Source organism: Thamnophis sirtalis, unplaced genomic scaffold (genome assembly GCF_051295495.1).
Source record: "Thamnophis sirtalis isolate CommonGarterSnake01/CBP01778 unplaced genomic scaffold, rThaSir2_p1.2 scaffold_12, whole genome shotgun sequence".
NCBI classification, from domain to species: domain Eukaryota; kingdom Metazoa; phylum Chordata; class Lepidosauria; order Squamata; family Natricidae; genus Thamnophis; species Thamnophis sirtalis.
This window is the reverse complement of record NW_028261392.1, coordinates 13,544,718-13,557,713: the sequence shown is the minus strand read 5'-3', so window position 1 is coordinate 13,557,713 and position 12,996 is coordinate 13,544,718. Positions and strand designations below refer to the sequence as shown.

General features: G+C 49.8%; 1 protein-coding gene across 1 annotated transcript; it reads left to right on the top strand.

Moving 5' to 3' along the window:
- The first annotated feature begins 10,750 nt into the window (after nucleotides 1–10,750).
- On the top strand, nucleotides 10,751–12,578 carry KCTD12 (potassium channel tetramerization domain containing 12). The gene is given in 2 exon segments (XM_014056286.2): nucleotides 10,751–11,260; nucleotides 11,262–12,578. Coding segments are annotated over 2 exon segments (1,011 nt in total). The 5' UTR covers nucleotides 10,751–10,969; the 3' UTR covers nucleotides 11,982–12,578.
- The last annotated feature ends 418 nt before the right edge of the window (nucleotides 12,579–12,996 follow it).

Here is a 12,996-nt window from a genome sequence, read left to right as displayed (position 1 = left end):
GAAAAAGAGAGGATGGAGAGGAGAAAGTCGAGGAAGACGGGGGGAGAGAGATATACTTCAAGGAGCTTGTTTGTGCAATCATTAAAATTAGTAGATGGAAAATACAGAGAATATCTCTTATTGATTGTACTTTCATAGAGACTTACTTGATTTTGTACTTAATTACGGCAGCAAGACTGTTGGTGGCGCAATACTGGAAGAAGGAAGATTTGCCTACTATTCAAGAATGGACATTAAAAGTCACAAACTTAGCAGAGATGGCTAAAATATCAGCATATCTTAAGGACCACTCAGATGTGAAATATAAGCTGGAGTGGAGAAGATGGATTGACTATATTCAAAATAAATACGGGACTAAGAAATTCCAGATGACTGAAAAGGCAAGGAATGATATAATCTGTTTAGAGTTAGCCTAACAAAAGAGGAGTTAAAGCACAAACGAAAGAGGATACTAACTTTCTTTTAGTTTATTTTAGAATATGTTTGTTAAAGATTTATACCCTGTATTTGGTCTGGGAAGTCGGGGGGTGGGTGGGGGTGGGAGGGGGTTGGGGGGGAGGTTGGGAGGGGGAGGGGAGGTAAATATTTGTAAAAGCTTTTTTAAAAAATTTTCAATAAAAAAAATGCTTCTCCCATGAAAAAAAAAAAAGAAATAATAAGGAAAATACAGAGAATATCTCAAAAACATCCTTCTGGCAAAACACTATTTTCATACACACACACACAGACACATAACACACACACACACAGACACACATCTGCTAGAGCTTCTGCAGAAAAGATTAAACATAGATACAGCCCAGGGGTGGGTTTCTCGCCCCGTTCCAACCGGTTCGGTTGGAATGGGGCCGGCGGCGTCCTTGTGCGCAGTGCACGCATGCGTACTAGCGTCTGTGCGATACTCCAGCTGCTCCTGGAGGATCGCGCAGGTGCTGTATGCGTCCTGCGCATGCGTGGAAGCGCAGAACTCGTCAAAACCGGGTAAGGAGCGCGGGCGGGCAAGCGGGCCCTTCGCCGTTCCCGGAAGTTCCCGGGGACCGCCGCGAACTGGTTGAAATCCACCCCTGTACAGCGCCAAACACCCTTTCGTCTCTTGACCAATGATGGCTGCGTGATGGCTGACGATTTCCTTTCTCTTTTGTCTTTTCCAACCCTGGGAGAAATGCATTAAGTATATTGTTTATCAAGGATCGGAATCAAAGCCAGGATAGATGGGTCTCCAGCTAGACGTTTCTGAGATTTAGCATTCTTAAGATTTCTGGTGAATAGATTCAAGTACAATGATAGATCAAATTCTTCTATTTGCTTTTTCATTTCAAAAACATTCATATTTATTTCAACCATTGGTCCAACAGGGTGAAATCCCCACCGGAAGTGACATCATCTAAGCCTACAGGTCCTCCCATTAGTTTTCCTTGAGTCTCAAGGTTGAATCCCATATTCAGATTCAAAAGGGTCTGGCTCTCATAGCAAGAGCAACAGCACTTAGACATATATACCACTTTACAGTGCTTTACAGCCCTCTCTAAATGGTTTACAGAGTCATCTTATTTCCCCCAACAATTTGGATCCTCATTTTACCCACCTTGGAAGGATGAAAGGTTGAGTCAACCTTGGTGAGATTCGAACTGCCAAATTGCAGGCAGCCGGCAGTCAGCAGAAGTAGCCTGCAGTACTGCACTCCAACCACTGTGCCACCGCGGCTCATAGTATCATTCTACAGGCTGGAAGGGATATTTTGTGACATCCACAGGGTCTTCTATGCACATTCAATCTAGACTTGAAGGAGCAGCTTTCTGTGCCACTTAATGGGAATGAGGGCCCTGAATTCACCTACTAACCATGGCTCCTCCAGATTTTTCACCCAGCCAGGCAGCTGAGTCCCAGGCTTGAGGGTCTGGTCACTAGAGAGCTGCTTTGTTGAAGGAAGGGAAGATCGCTGGGGAGAGAACTTGGTGAATGTTTAAACAGATAATATATCTTGATACAGACAAGGCCCCATAACCGGATGATAGAGGCTAAAGGTAGCCATTAACTTCTGATATTATAGCAGAAGCATTTAAAGGAATTTGTGGGCTACCCTTTGCAGAAGAGGAACCAGCCCTAGGAACAGGTTTTTTTGCTGTTGTTAGCGGAACAGAAACACAACAGATTGGTAACACGGGGCAGAAACCTCTACTTCAAGCCCGTGGTTTAACACAGCTCTTGATAAATGTCAGTCCTATGCATTGGGAAAGGGTTTTCTATTTCATTTGGTAGCTATCTAAAGGAAAGGAAGAGGAGGAGGAAGCGGGGGGAATGAGGAGGAGGAAAGGAAGAAGAAAAGGAGGAAGAGGAAGAGGAAGAAGAAGAAGAGGAGGAGGAAGCAGAGAGAATGAGGAGGAGGAGGAGGAGAAAGAGAGGGAGAAGAAGAGGAGGAGGAGGAGAAAGAGGAGGGGGAAGGGGAATGAGGAGGAGGAGGAGGCGAAAGAGAGGAAGAAGAGGAGGAGGAGGAGGGGGGAAGGGGAATGAGGAGGAGGAGGAGGAGGAAGAGTGGAAGAAGAGGAGGAGGAGGAGGAGGGAGAAGGGGAATGAGGAGGAGGAGGAGGAGGAGGAGGAGGAGAAGAAGAAGAAGAAGAAGAAGAAGAAGAAGAAGAAGAAGAAGAAGAAGAAGAAGAAGAAGAAGAAGAAGAAGAAGATCCCACCACTTTTTAAAAACTGGTCCCAAAAGAAGATTTACTCCCTCTTAATAAATATAAAATGAAGAGGAAGCTTTCCTTGACTTTTTAAAAAGAAAAAGAGAGAGAAGAAACCTGAAGTTTGATGGTGGCGTGGAAACTCTTGACTGTCAAAAGGTGAGTCGCCCTCCTGCCTCCGCCGTTTCCTTCAGCACTTCTGAGAAGGCTGACAGCTCCGTCCCTTTCATCCATCGAAAGTGGTTGGTCCAAGGCCAAATCACTTCCGGCCTCACCATTCAGAGGTGGATAATGGGGAGGCCGGGCCAAAAGCCCCTCTTCTGGTTTTTCACTTGTGTGCCGTGTTGTAGCTTCCCAGGCTCGTCGCACTTGCAAACAGTAAGTATGGTGTAGAGCAGTGGTAGTCAACCTGGTCCCTACCGCCCCCTAGTGGGCGTTTCAGCTTTCATGGTGGGTGGTAGGGGTTTGCTGTAACTCTGCTTTATGAATTTGATAAAGTAAAGTTACTTCCCTACTTTATAAATCACCATTAATGTGGAACCAGTGGGCGGTTAGAAAATTTTACTACTAACAGAGATACAAAAGTGGGTGGTAGTTATAAAAAGGTTGACTACCCCTGGTGTAGAGTGTCCTTCTCGGGCAGGGGGTTGGACTAGATGACCTACAAGGTCCCTTCCAACTCTGTTAATCCGTTAAAAACAGATCCTGGTTTGCTTAAATTAAAATCCATAACGAATTCTTTGTGGCATCCCCCGAACGTGTCCTCATCTGCCTCCTCCGCCTGTTCCTGGAAAGTGCTCCTCCCATGTTTTCCTAGCGGGATGCACTCTGCCCGCGGAAGGGTCTCTTCCCCAGCTCATTCCATGGTGGAGCCTTGAGGGTCTCTCGGGAAGGGCGAGGAAGGATCTGCATGCCAGCATTTGGTCTCAGAAGGAAAAGGAGACCTGGGGGGGGTGGGCTTATTTCCTAATTCTGTTGTGGCGCTTGGTTGTCCTTTCTGGAGATAGCGGGAGCAGCTCCAGAGGGAATCTTCTCCCTCAAAAGGATGGCAAATATTTGGCTTCCTAATCGTCGGCTGCTGATCAGAATAATTTGCCCCTGTGATTTTTCTCCTCCGTTCAGAATCCCACAAGGCAGCCTTCAAGGAAAGGGGAAGCCTGTGTTGGAGTGGTGAAGTTCTCTCTCTCTCTCTCTCTCTCTCTCTCTCTCTCTCTCTCTCTCTCTCTCTCTCTCTCCCTCCCTCCCTCCCTCCCTCCCTCCCTCCCTCTCTCCCTCTCCCTCTCTCTCTCACACACACACACACAGAATGAAGGAGAGAGAGAATGAAGGAGAGAGAGAATGAAAAAGAGAGAATGAGATAGAGAAAGAATGAAGGAGAAAGAGAGAAAGAAAGTGATACAGAGAATGGGAGAAAGAGAATGATAGAGAATGAAAGAGAGAGAGAATGAGAAAGAATGAGAATGAAAGAGGGAGAATGAAAGAGAATGAGATAGAGAAAGAATGATAGAGAAACAATGAAAGAGAATGAAAGAGAGAGGATGAAGGAGAGAATGAGAAAACGTCTGAAAGAGAGAGGGAATGAAAGAGATAGAATGAGATGTGAGAGAGAATAAAGGGAGAATAAGTGTCTGAAAGAGAGAGAGAATGAGAGAAAGAATAAGATACAGATACAAAGAGAGAGGGTAAAATAGAGAGGGAATGAGAATGGAAAAAGAGAGAATGAGATAGAAAAAATGAAGAAGAAAGAGAGAAAGATGAAAGTAATAGAGTATGAGAAAAAGAGAAAAGAATGAGAGAGAGGAGAAAGAATAAAAGAGAGAGAATGAGAAAGAGAATGAGAATGAAAGAGGGAGAATGAAAGAGAATGAGATAAAGAATGATAGAGAAAGAAAGAGAATGAAAGAGAGAGAATGAAGGAGAGAATGAGAGAGTCTGAAAGAGAGAATGAATGAAAGATAGAATGAGATGTGAGAGAGAATAAAGGGAGAATGAGTGTCTAAAAGAGAGAATGAGAGAAAGAATAAGAGATACAGACACAAAGAGAAAGAGAATGAAGTAGAGAAAGAATGAGAGAGAATGACAAAGAGAGAATGAGATAGAAAAAATAAAGGAGAAAGAGAGAAAGATGAAAGTAATACAGAGAATGAGAAAAAGAGAAAAAAATGAGAGAGAGGAGAAAGAATAAAAGAGAGAGAATGAGAAAGAGAATGAGATAGAGAAAGAATGAGAGAGAATGAGAGAAAGAATGAGAAAGAGAGAGGATGCACATCCTTAGTTATAATTAATAGAGGAGGCAGACCTGCTCATTTATACATAATACATTAAACAACCATCTTTAGTTGTAATTTGGGTCTCCGAATGGCCCCTAAATCTGTTTCTACAATCCCTCCTTTCATTCCTGTCTTCCACATTGTGCGATTTTTCACGTATTGTTGTTGACCTTCTGGATGCTGTGAGTCTGATTACCTGAACTCAGAGAGACATGCTGACCCTAATCATCCTTCATCGGGGGTTGCAACTTGTCAAATACACCAGTAACGAGAGACTGGCTGCCAGCCTGCTTGTGAAATTGGTCTGTTTCTTCAAGTCTGTAGAGATTCTCAGGTCTGTTTCTTCAGTGTCACCAGCAGAGGGCAGCAACTACCCACAGTTAACCAACATTGACTAATTCCGGAGCAAAGCCAGACAGATCCTGGTTAATTCTCCCAAGGGCGAATGGCCTGGGAACCCCAGGCTGGATACCCGTGTCCTAGAAGAACACAATGGCCAACGGTCAGCCCTTCCTTGCTTGTGCCAAGAGGGGCAGCAAGCTTTGACCTCCAAGCAGCTCAAAGGTCTCTTAGCTTTTCTGATGTTAAGGTAAAGGTTCCCTTCACACATCTAGTTGGGCTAGTCGTTCCTGACCCTAGGGGGTGGTGCTCATCCCCGTTTCAAAGCCAAAGAGCCAGCACTGTCCGAAGACGTCTCTGTAGTCATGTGGCTGGCATGACGAAACGCGGAAGGGCACGGAACGCTCTTACCTTCCCACCAATGGTGGTTAACCCTATTTTTCTACTTGCATTTTTATGTGCTTTCGAATTACTAGGTTGGCAGAAGCTGGGACAAGTAATGGGAGCTCACTCCGTTATGTGGCGCTAGGGATTCGAACCGCCAAACTGCCACCCTTTCTGATCGATAAGCTCAGCGTCTTTGCTAGTTATTTATTCCTAAAGGTCAACTTTGGGGGGGTGTTGGGGGGGGGAGAGACACCACCTCTTCCTTCTGAGAGCCCAGCTTGCCTGCTTGGACGCCGAAGAGATTTTTCCTGGGAAAGGAGATGCCCTCCCAACATGGGCCCTGCCAGCTTCCTTGACCCCTTCCTCTGCTGAAAGGCAACCAAAGATGCTGTAATGCTTCCAGACAAAAGGATGTTCCTCATCTCTCTGGACCTCACTAGCAATTCGTTTTGGTAGCGTTCTGCTCAATGTTGGCTCTCTAGGTGCTGGGATCCCTCTAGCCAGGCGCCTTGGCTCCTTGGGCTTTCCACGTTCAAATGAATTTGAGGAGCTCCCAGTTCCTTCCTGTCCCAGAGTTGCATCATTCTAGCCTGAGGCTCTGTGGTCACCAAACTTCTGCTCTTATCCCTTTTTCCTGGGATGGGCTTTCCTTCTTTCTTTCTCTTTTCCTTCCTTCCTTTTTTTTCTTTCTTTCCTTCCTTTTCTTTCTTATCATTCTTTTTTACTGCTTTCCTTCCTTCCTCTCTCCCTTCTCTTTCTTTCTCTTTTCCTTCCTTCCTTTCCTCTTCCTTTCATTCCTTTCCCTTTTTTCTTCCTTTTTCCTTCCTTCCTTTCCTCCCTCCCTTTCTTCTTTCTTTTCTTGTTCTATCCTCCCTCCCTCCCTTTCACTTTCTCTCTTTCCTTCCTTTTTTCTTTCTTTTCCTTCCTTCTCTTCTTTTTCTTTTTTCTTTCTTTCCTTCCTTTTCTTTCTTATCATTCTTTTTACTGCTTTCCTTCCTTCCTCTCTCTTCTTTCTTTCTCTTTTCCTTCCTTCCTTCCTTTCCTTTCTTCTTTCATTCCTTTCCTTTTTCTCTTCCTTTTTCTTTCCTTCTTTTCCTTCCTTCTCTTCTTTTGTTTTCTTTCTTTCCTTTTCTTTCTTATCATTCTTTTTACTACTTTCCTTCCTTCCTCTCTCCCTTCTCTTTCTTTCTCTTTTCCTTCCTTCCTTCCTTTCCTTTCTTCTTTCATTCCTTTCCTTTTTTCTCTTCCTTTTTCTTTCCTTCTTTTCCTTCCTTTTCTTCTTTTTCTTTTTTTCTTTCCTCCCTTTTCTTTCTTATCATTCTTTTTACTGCTTTCCTTCCTTTCTCTCTCCCTTCTCTTTCTTTCTCTTTTCCTTCCTTCCTTTCCTTTCTTTTCCTTCCTTTCCTTTTTTCTCTTCCTTTTTCTTTCCTTCCTTCCCTCCCTCCCTTTCTTCTTTCCTCTCTTTCTTTTTCTTTCTTTCTGTTTTCTTGTTCTTTCCTCCCTCCCTCCCTTCTTTTTTATTCCTTCCTTCCTTCCTTCCTTCCTTCCTTCCTTCCTTCCTTCCTTCCTTCCTTCCTTCCTTTCTGAGATTTCCTGACATGCATCCTTAGTCAGCCTGCCTGAGAAGTCCAGCTGCAGAGACTGAAGATAAAAAGCTCAAGGAATACAAGTTCATGACCAGGCTGAACCCAAGGGAGGAGTCAAACATGTCATCAGTCTCCAGCCCCTTCGCACCCACCAGAGACCTAAGTCCAGCCCACCTTGAATTCTATTGACTATTATCTATCACCAATTTCATTTGAACATTAATAGTTCCAACCTTTGTAGACGGTGTGCGCCTGCATTAAACCTGCCTTTGTTCAAACCTCCTTGGCTGCTGATTTCTTGTGCCTGGCAGTTCACCTCCACTCCAAAAAAAGCACGTAGGGAAATTCCTTTCTTGAAGAGGTGGCTGATTCCAGTGCTCTTTGCTTGTTATTTTCAACTGTACCGATTTTAATTGTTTTGTTGGAAGAAATTTCCTTCTGGGTTCGGCTCCAAATGGGGAAAAAGACACTGGAGACATGGAGGCTGCTTGGAAATATGGTTTAATGGTGGACAGGACCACATGGCTTGAGTCCTGAACAGAAAAGGTGATCACATGCTTCAATGTTGGGTGAAGAAGAGAGCTAGGGAACCTCTCTGTTTCCTGCTCCTGTGTAAGAAATGTATTCTGATTGGTTGTCAGACTCCCATGGGGCCATGCAGTCAGATTCCCAGGAGAGCATGAGTTTTCAGCTGCCACATGGTGAGTTTCTGTGAAAGGCTGCTATTACCTTTATTATGTAAAGTAGACTACCTCAGGCTTTAATGGCCCAGTGACAAAGGGGGGTGGGCAGGAAGCTGCAGGGTGCTATTTTGTCTTTAAAACATGTTTCTCCCTTTTCACATCCTCTAGGGAAATATAATATTCTGCCTTTTCAGTATTTCCTAGGATATTTCATTCTTCTAGGAGAGGGCTGGGTTTTAACTTCCTACAGTTTTAAATAGATATTCACCTTTAATCAGTTGCATGGCTTTCTGAGGCATTAGCAATTTCACTCACCCAGTCCAAATATGGAAAAACTGAACTCTTATCTAAGCAGGCAACCCACCACACACAAACAGTTATGGCAGTTACTGATAGATGGGGAGGGTGTAGCTTTAAGAAGAGAAGTGCATTTCTCCTTTATTTTACCTGCCTTCAGGCCTATAATGCAGCATACGCACCTGTGTCTGTAGCAGAGAAATTTGTGAGTTTTTGCAGCTTCAATCAGAAAATTGCAACACCCTCCCCTCAACTCTAGAAGACCCAGAAAGCTAATAACGGAGATTAAACACAATAAGGATCTGGAGGTACTGGAGAGGGGTGCAGAGACTATGGATGGTGAACTTTCCGGAATCCAGAAGTGGAAAACTAGCTGTTGGAATTAGGGGAAAGCCCGGAGAAATGGGTAGACAAAGCAGAATAACAAAATAACAGAGTCGGAAGGGACCTTGGAGGTCTTCTAGTCCAACCACCTGCTCAAGCAGGAGACCCATGTAGGAAGTTAATTTTTTTCATCACCCTACAACAATTCAGACAAATAGTTGTCCAATCACTTCTTAAAAACCTCCAGTATTGCAGCACTCACAATTTAACAGATCAACAGAGTTGGAAGGGCCCTTATAGGTGTAGTCTAACACCCCTCCCTGCATCACCCAAGCAGGAGACCCTATACCATTTCTGACAGATGGCAGTCCAGTCTCTTCTTGAAGCTTCCAGGGATGAAGCTCCCACAACTTCTGAAGGCAACTTCTGTTCCATGGATTGATTGTTGAGCCAAGGTGGCGCAGTGGTTAAATGCAGCACTGCAGGCTACTGCTAGATCAGCAGTTCAGCGGTTCAAATCTCACCGGCTCAAGGTTGACTCAGCCTTCCATCCTTCCGAGGTGGGTAAAATGAGGACCCAGATTGTTGGGGGCAATATGCTGACTCTCTGTAAACCGCTTAGAGAGGGCTGAAAGCCCTATGAAGCGGTATATAAGTCTACTGCTAAATTGTTCTCACTGTCAGAAAGTTCCTCCTTCTATCTAGGCTGAATATCTCCTTGTCCAGTTTCCATCCATTATTCCTTGTCTGGCCTTCAGGTACCTTGGAAAACAGGTTGACCCCCTCCTCTCTGTGGCAGCCCCTCAAATATTGGAATACTGCTATCATGTCTGTTCCAGCAATCGTTCTTCATAAGTTTCATCCTCCAGTCCCCTAACCATCCTGGGTTGCTCTTCTCTGCACTTTGTCTAGAGTCTCAACATCTTTCTGGAGGCAAGCCACTGGTGTAAGCATCACCAGAGAAACCTCTCAGAAGGACCGAATATGATTCTTATGATTCTTGACCAATGTATCTTGTCTTTTTATGTCCACTGAGAGCTTATGCACCAAAGACAAATTCCTTGTGTGCCCAATCACACTTGGCCAATAAAGAATTCTATTCTATTCTATTCTATTCTATTCTATTCTATTCTATTCTATTCTATTCTGTTCTGTTCTATATTCTATGTTCTGTTCTATTCTGTTCTATTCTATCTTCTGTTCTGTTCTATCCTATCCTCTATTCTATTCTATCCCGTCCCGTCCCGTCCCACCCCACCCCACCCCTCCTATTCCTATTCCTATTCCTATTCCTATTCCTATTCCTATTCCTATTCCTATTCCCTATTCCTACGAGGTGGCACAGTGGTTAAATGCAGCCCTGCAGGCTACTTCAAGCTGACGGGCAGTTCTGCAGTTCGGCTGTTCAAATCTCACCGTCTCAGGGTTGACTCAGCCTTCCATCCTTCCGAGGTGGGTAAAATGAGGACCCGGATTGTTGTTGGGGGCAATATGCTGACTCTGTAAACCGCTTAGAGAGGGCTGAAAGCCCTATGAAGAGGTATATAAGTCTAACTATTGCTATTGCTATTGCTACCCTACCTTATCCCATCCTAACATGACATATTGTCTGAAAAGGCTTAGAAAGTAAAAGCGAAGCCCCGACTCTAACCTTATTCTAGGAGTGGAGAGGAAGGGAAACCGGCCGGGAGGGGTTGGGGGGGGGCAGAGGAAGCGCTGCCAGAAACCAGGAGCGGGTAGACCCCGACTCTCTCCGCTGTCTGGCAGTCCCCAGCGGCTAGCCGTAACCCCGCGGGGAGCGGAACTTTCCCTCCCACCCCCTTCGCTCCAGGTTTCCGCGCGACGACCCCGACCAACATCCCCCTCTACCAACCCAACCAAACCAGGCTCCTCCCAGGGCGGGTCGCGGCAGCCCACGGGACACGCGGGGGCCGTACGCCCCTGCAGCCCGCGCTCCTCCCGGGTCTCGCGTGGGAGTGACGGGAGCCGGAGACCCGCGGCGGCGTCCTTGCTAAGCGCCGCTGCCCGGCATCCTCCAGAGGTCCAAGGCGGCGCGCGGCCAGGGTGGGCGCTCGGGCGCGTCGTCCGCGGCTCCGCGCAAGCGGTGGAGGCAGGCGCGCAGGGAAGTGCCCGAGCGACGTCAGCCTCCGGCCGCCTCCGTTCGCTCCTCCCGCCGGTGGCAGCGCGGCGGAGCTACATAAAGCCAGCCCCGCCGCCCCGTCCTTTGGCTCGCCGGCAGTGCCCGGAGGCCGCAGCCCAGCGGAGCCACGCGCGAAAAGGCACGCAGAACCGTCGGGGGGGTCGAGGAACGGCCGGTTTAAAACAAGCGGAGCAGGGCCGTCGACGGTCGCAGTCCCCGGGAGCGCAGGCGGCGGCCGAGGGCCTCCTCCTCGCCCGGGACCACCGGCATGGCCTTAGCCGACAGTGCCCGGGGGCTCCCCAACGGCGGGGGAGGCGGCGGCGGCGCCCGGAGCGGCGTCGCTCGAGCCCCAACGGCCTCTGAGCTGACCTCGTCCCCGTCGTCGGAGTCCATCCCGGAGATCGTGGAGCTGAACGTGGGCGGGCAGGTGTACGTGACCCGCCGAGGGACGGTGCTGTCGGTGCGCGGCTCGCTTCTGTGGCGCCTCTTCTCCCAGCAAGAACCAGCCGACCTGCCCCGCGACGCCAAAGGCCGCTTCTTTCTCGATCGCGACGGCTTCCCTCTTCCGCTACGTCCTGGACTACCTGCGCGACCAGGAGCTGGTGCTGCCCGAGGGCTTCCCGGAGCGCAACCGCCTGCGCCGCGAGGCCGAGTACTTCCAGCTGCCCGAGCTGGTGCGCCGTCTGGCCGCCTCGGGCTCCTCCCCGGGCCTGCCGCGCTTCTCCGGGCTGCTGCGCGACTCTTCGGTCTGCGCCGAGGAGCCGCCGTCGGGGCTGGGCTACTTAGAAGCGGACTTCACCGAGACGCCGGCCTCGGCCACCTCGCCGACTTCAGGCCGCAGCCCGTCGGGGCCTCCGCCGATGCTGGCGACCTCGCTCTCCCTGGACGCCGGCGGGGGCGTCGCGGGCGGACGCCGCTCGGGCTACATCACCATCGGCTACCGGGGCTCCTACACCATCGGTCGGGACGCGCAAGCCGATGCCAAGTTCCGACGGGTGGCGCGCATCACGGTCTGCGGCAAGACGGCGCTGGCCAAAGAAGTCTTCGGCGAGACGTTGAACGAGAGCCGCGACCCGGACCGGCCCCCCGAGCGTTACACGGCCCGCTACTACCTCAAGTTCAACTTCTTGGAGCAGGCCTTCGACCGGCTGAGCGAAGCCGGCTTCCGCATGGCCGCCTGCTCCTCCACGGGCACCTGCGCCTTCGGGCCCGAGCAAGGCGGCCCCGCCGAAGACAAGATCTGGACCAGCTACACCGAGTACGTCTTCTGCCGCGAGTGAGGCCCGTCCCCGGGGCTGGGTGGGGGAGAAGGCGGCCGTCTGCGGGGCTGTTGCGGCAGACAGATCCGGGTCCTCGCCGGAGAACCCCCGCTTTGCCCTAGCCGAGCCTCCCACGGGCCGGTTCTCCTGTTGCCCTGCCCGCGGGCCGTCGGCGCTGCTCTCCCCGTCTAGCAAAGCGGACCAGCTGCGAACCTCCATCAGCCCAGCCCCTCAAGGGTCCTTGGGTCTAAATGGGGGCCCTGCCCCAGTTTAAAGCAGCCTCCCCTCCAAACAAGATCTCCGTCCCCCGTGTGGAGAGGAGTTCCCCTGTTCCCAGACGGGGCGGCGCGCTGCTCTCGGGACTAGCGGCGGGCAATGGAGACTTTTAAGCCGGCCTCCTACTCAACGTCGCCCAATTGCTCGGTGGCTGGCTTCTCCTCTTTGACTCTTTGAGGCCGACGGCTTCCTTGTTGCTGCACCCCTCGCTCTCCCTCTCGTCCGTTTCTTTGGCTCCCCACCCACCCCGGTTGCTTCAGTAGCTTTGGGGCCAAAGCTGCCCGGGACAACGAGCGAGCAAGCGAGCGGAGGGGACTCCGTTCCGCCGGCATCCTCCGAGCGCCCCGGCATCTCGAAACAGCATCTCCCGACCGGCGCCGCGTGGGACTCGGAGAAGTGGCTCAGCTCCCCGCACCTTCCTCTCTTACCAGAAGGCGAGCTTTGCGCACTGCATCGGCAGGCTGGGGGTGGAGGGCTGTGTGTGTGGGGGGGGACGCGGGGTCCCCGATCCGAGCTGGAAAAAGCAGACCTCCGTGGAATTCTCACGTCCTCCCCCCACGCAGGATTCCGGGGATCGAACCCCCCCTCCCCAGGCCTCCTGCAGCAGCCCGTCCCCGCTTTAGGGTTGAAAGAACCTGCCGTGGGACGGGGTGAGGGCAGGTTGCTGAAGTGGGCTGCTTTCAGAGCGAGGCTGGGGGAAGGGGTTGCCTTCCCAAAGGCAGCCGGGACATGAGGCTGAACCCCACCCTCCCCTCCTCAT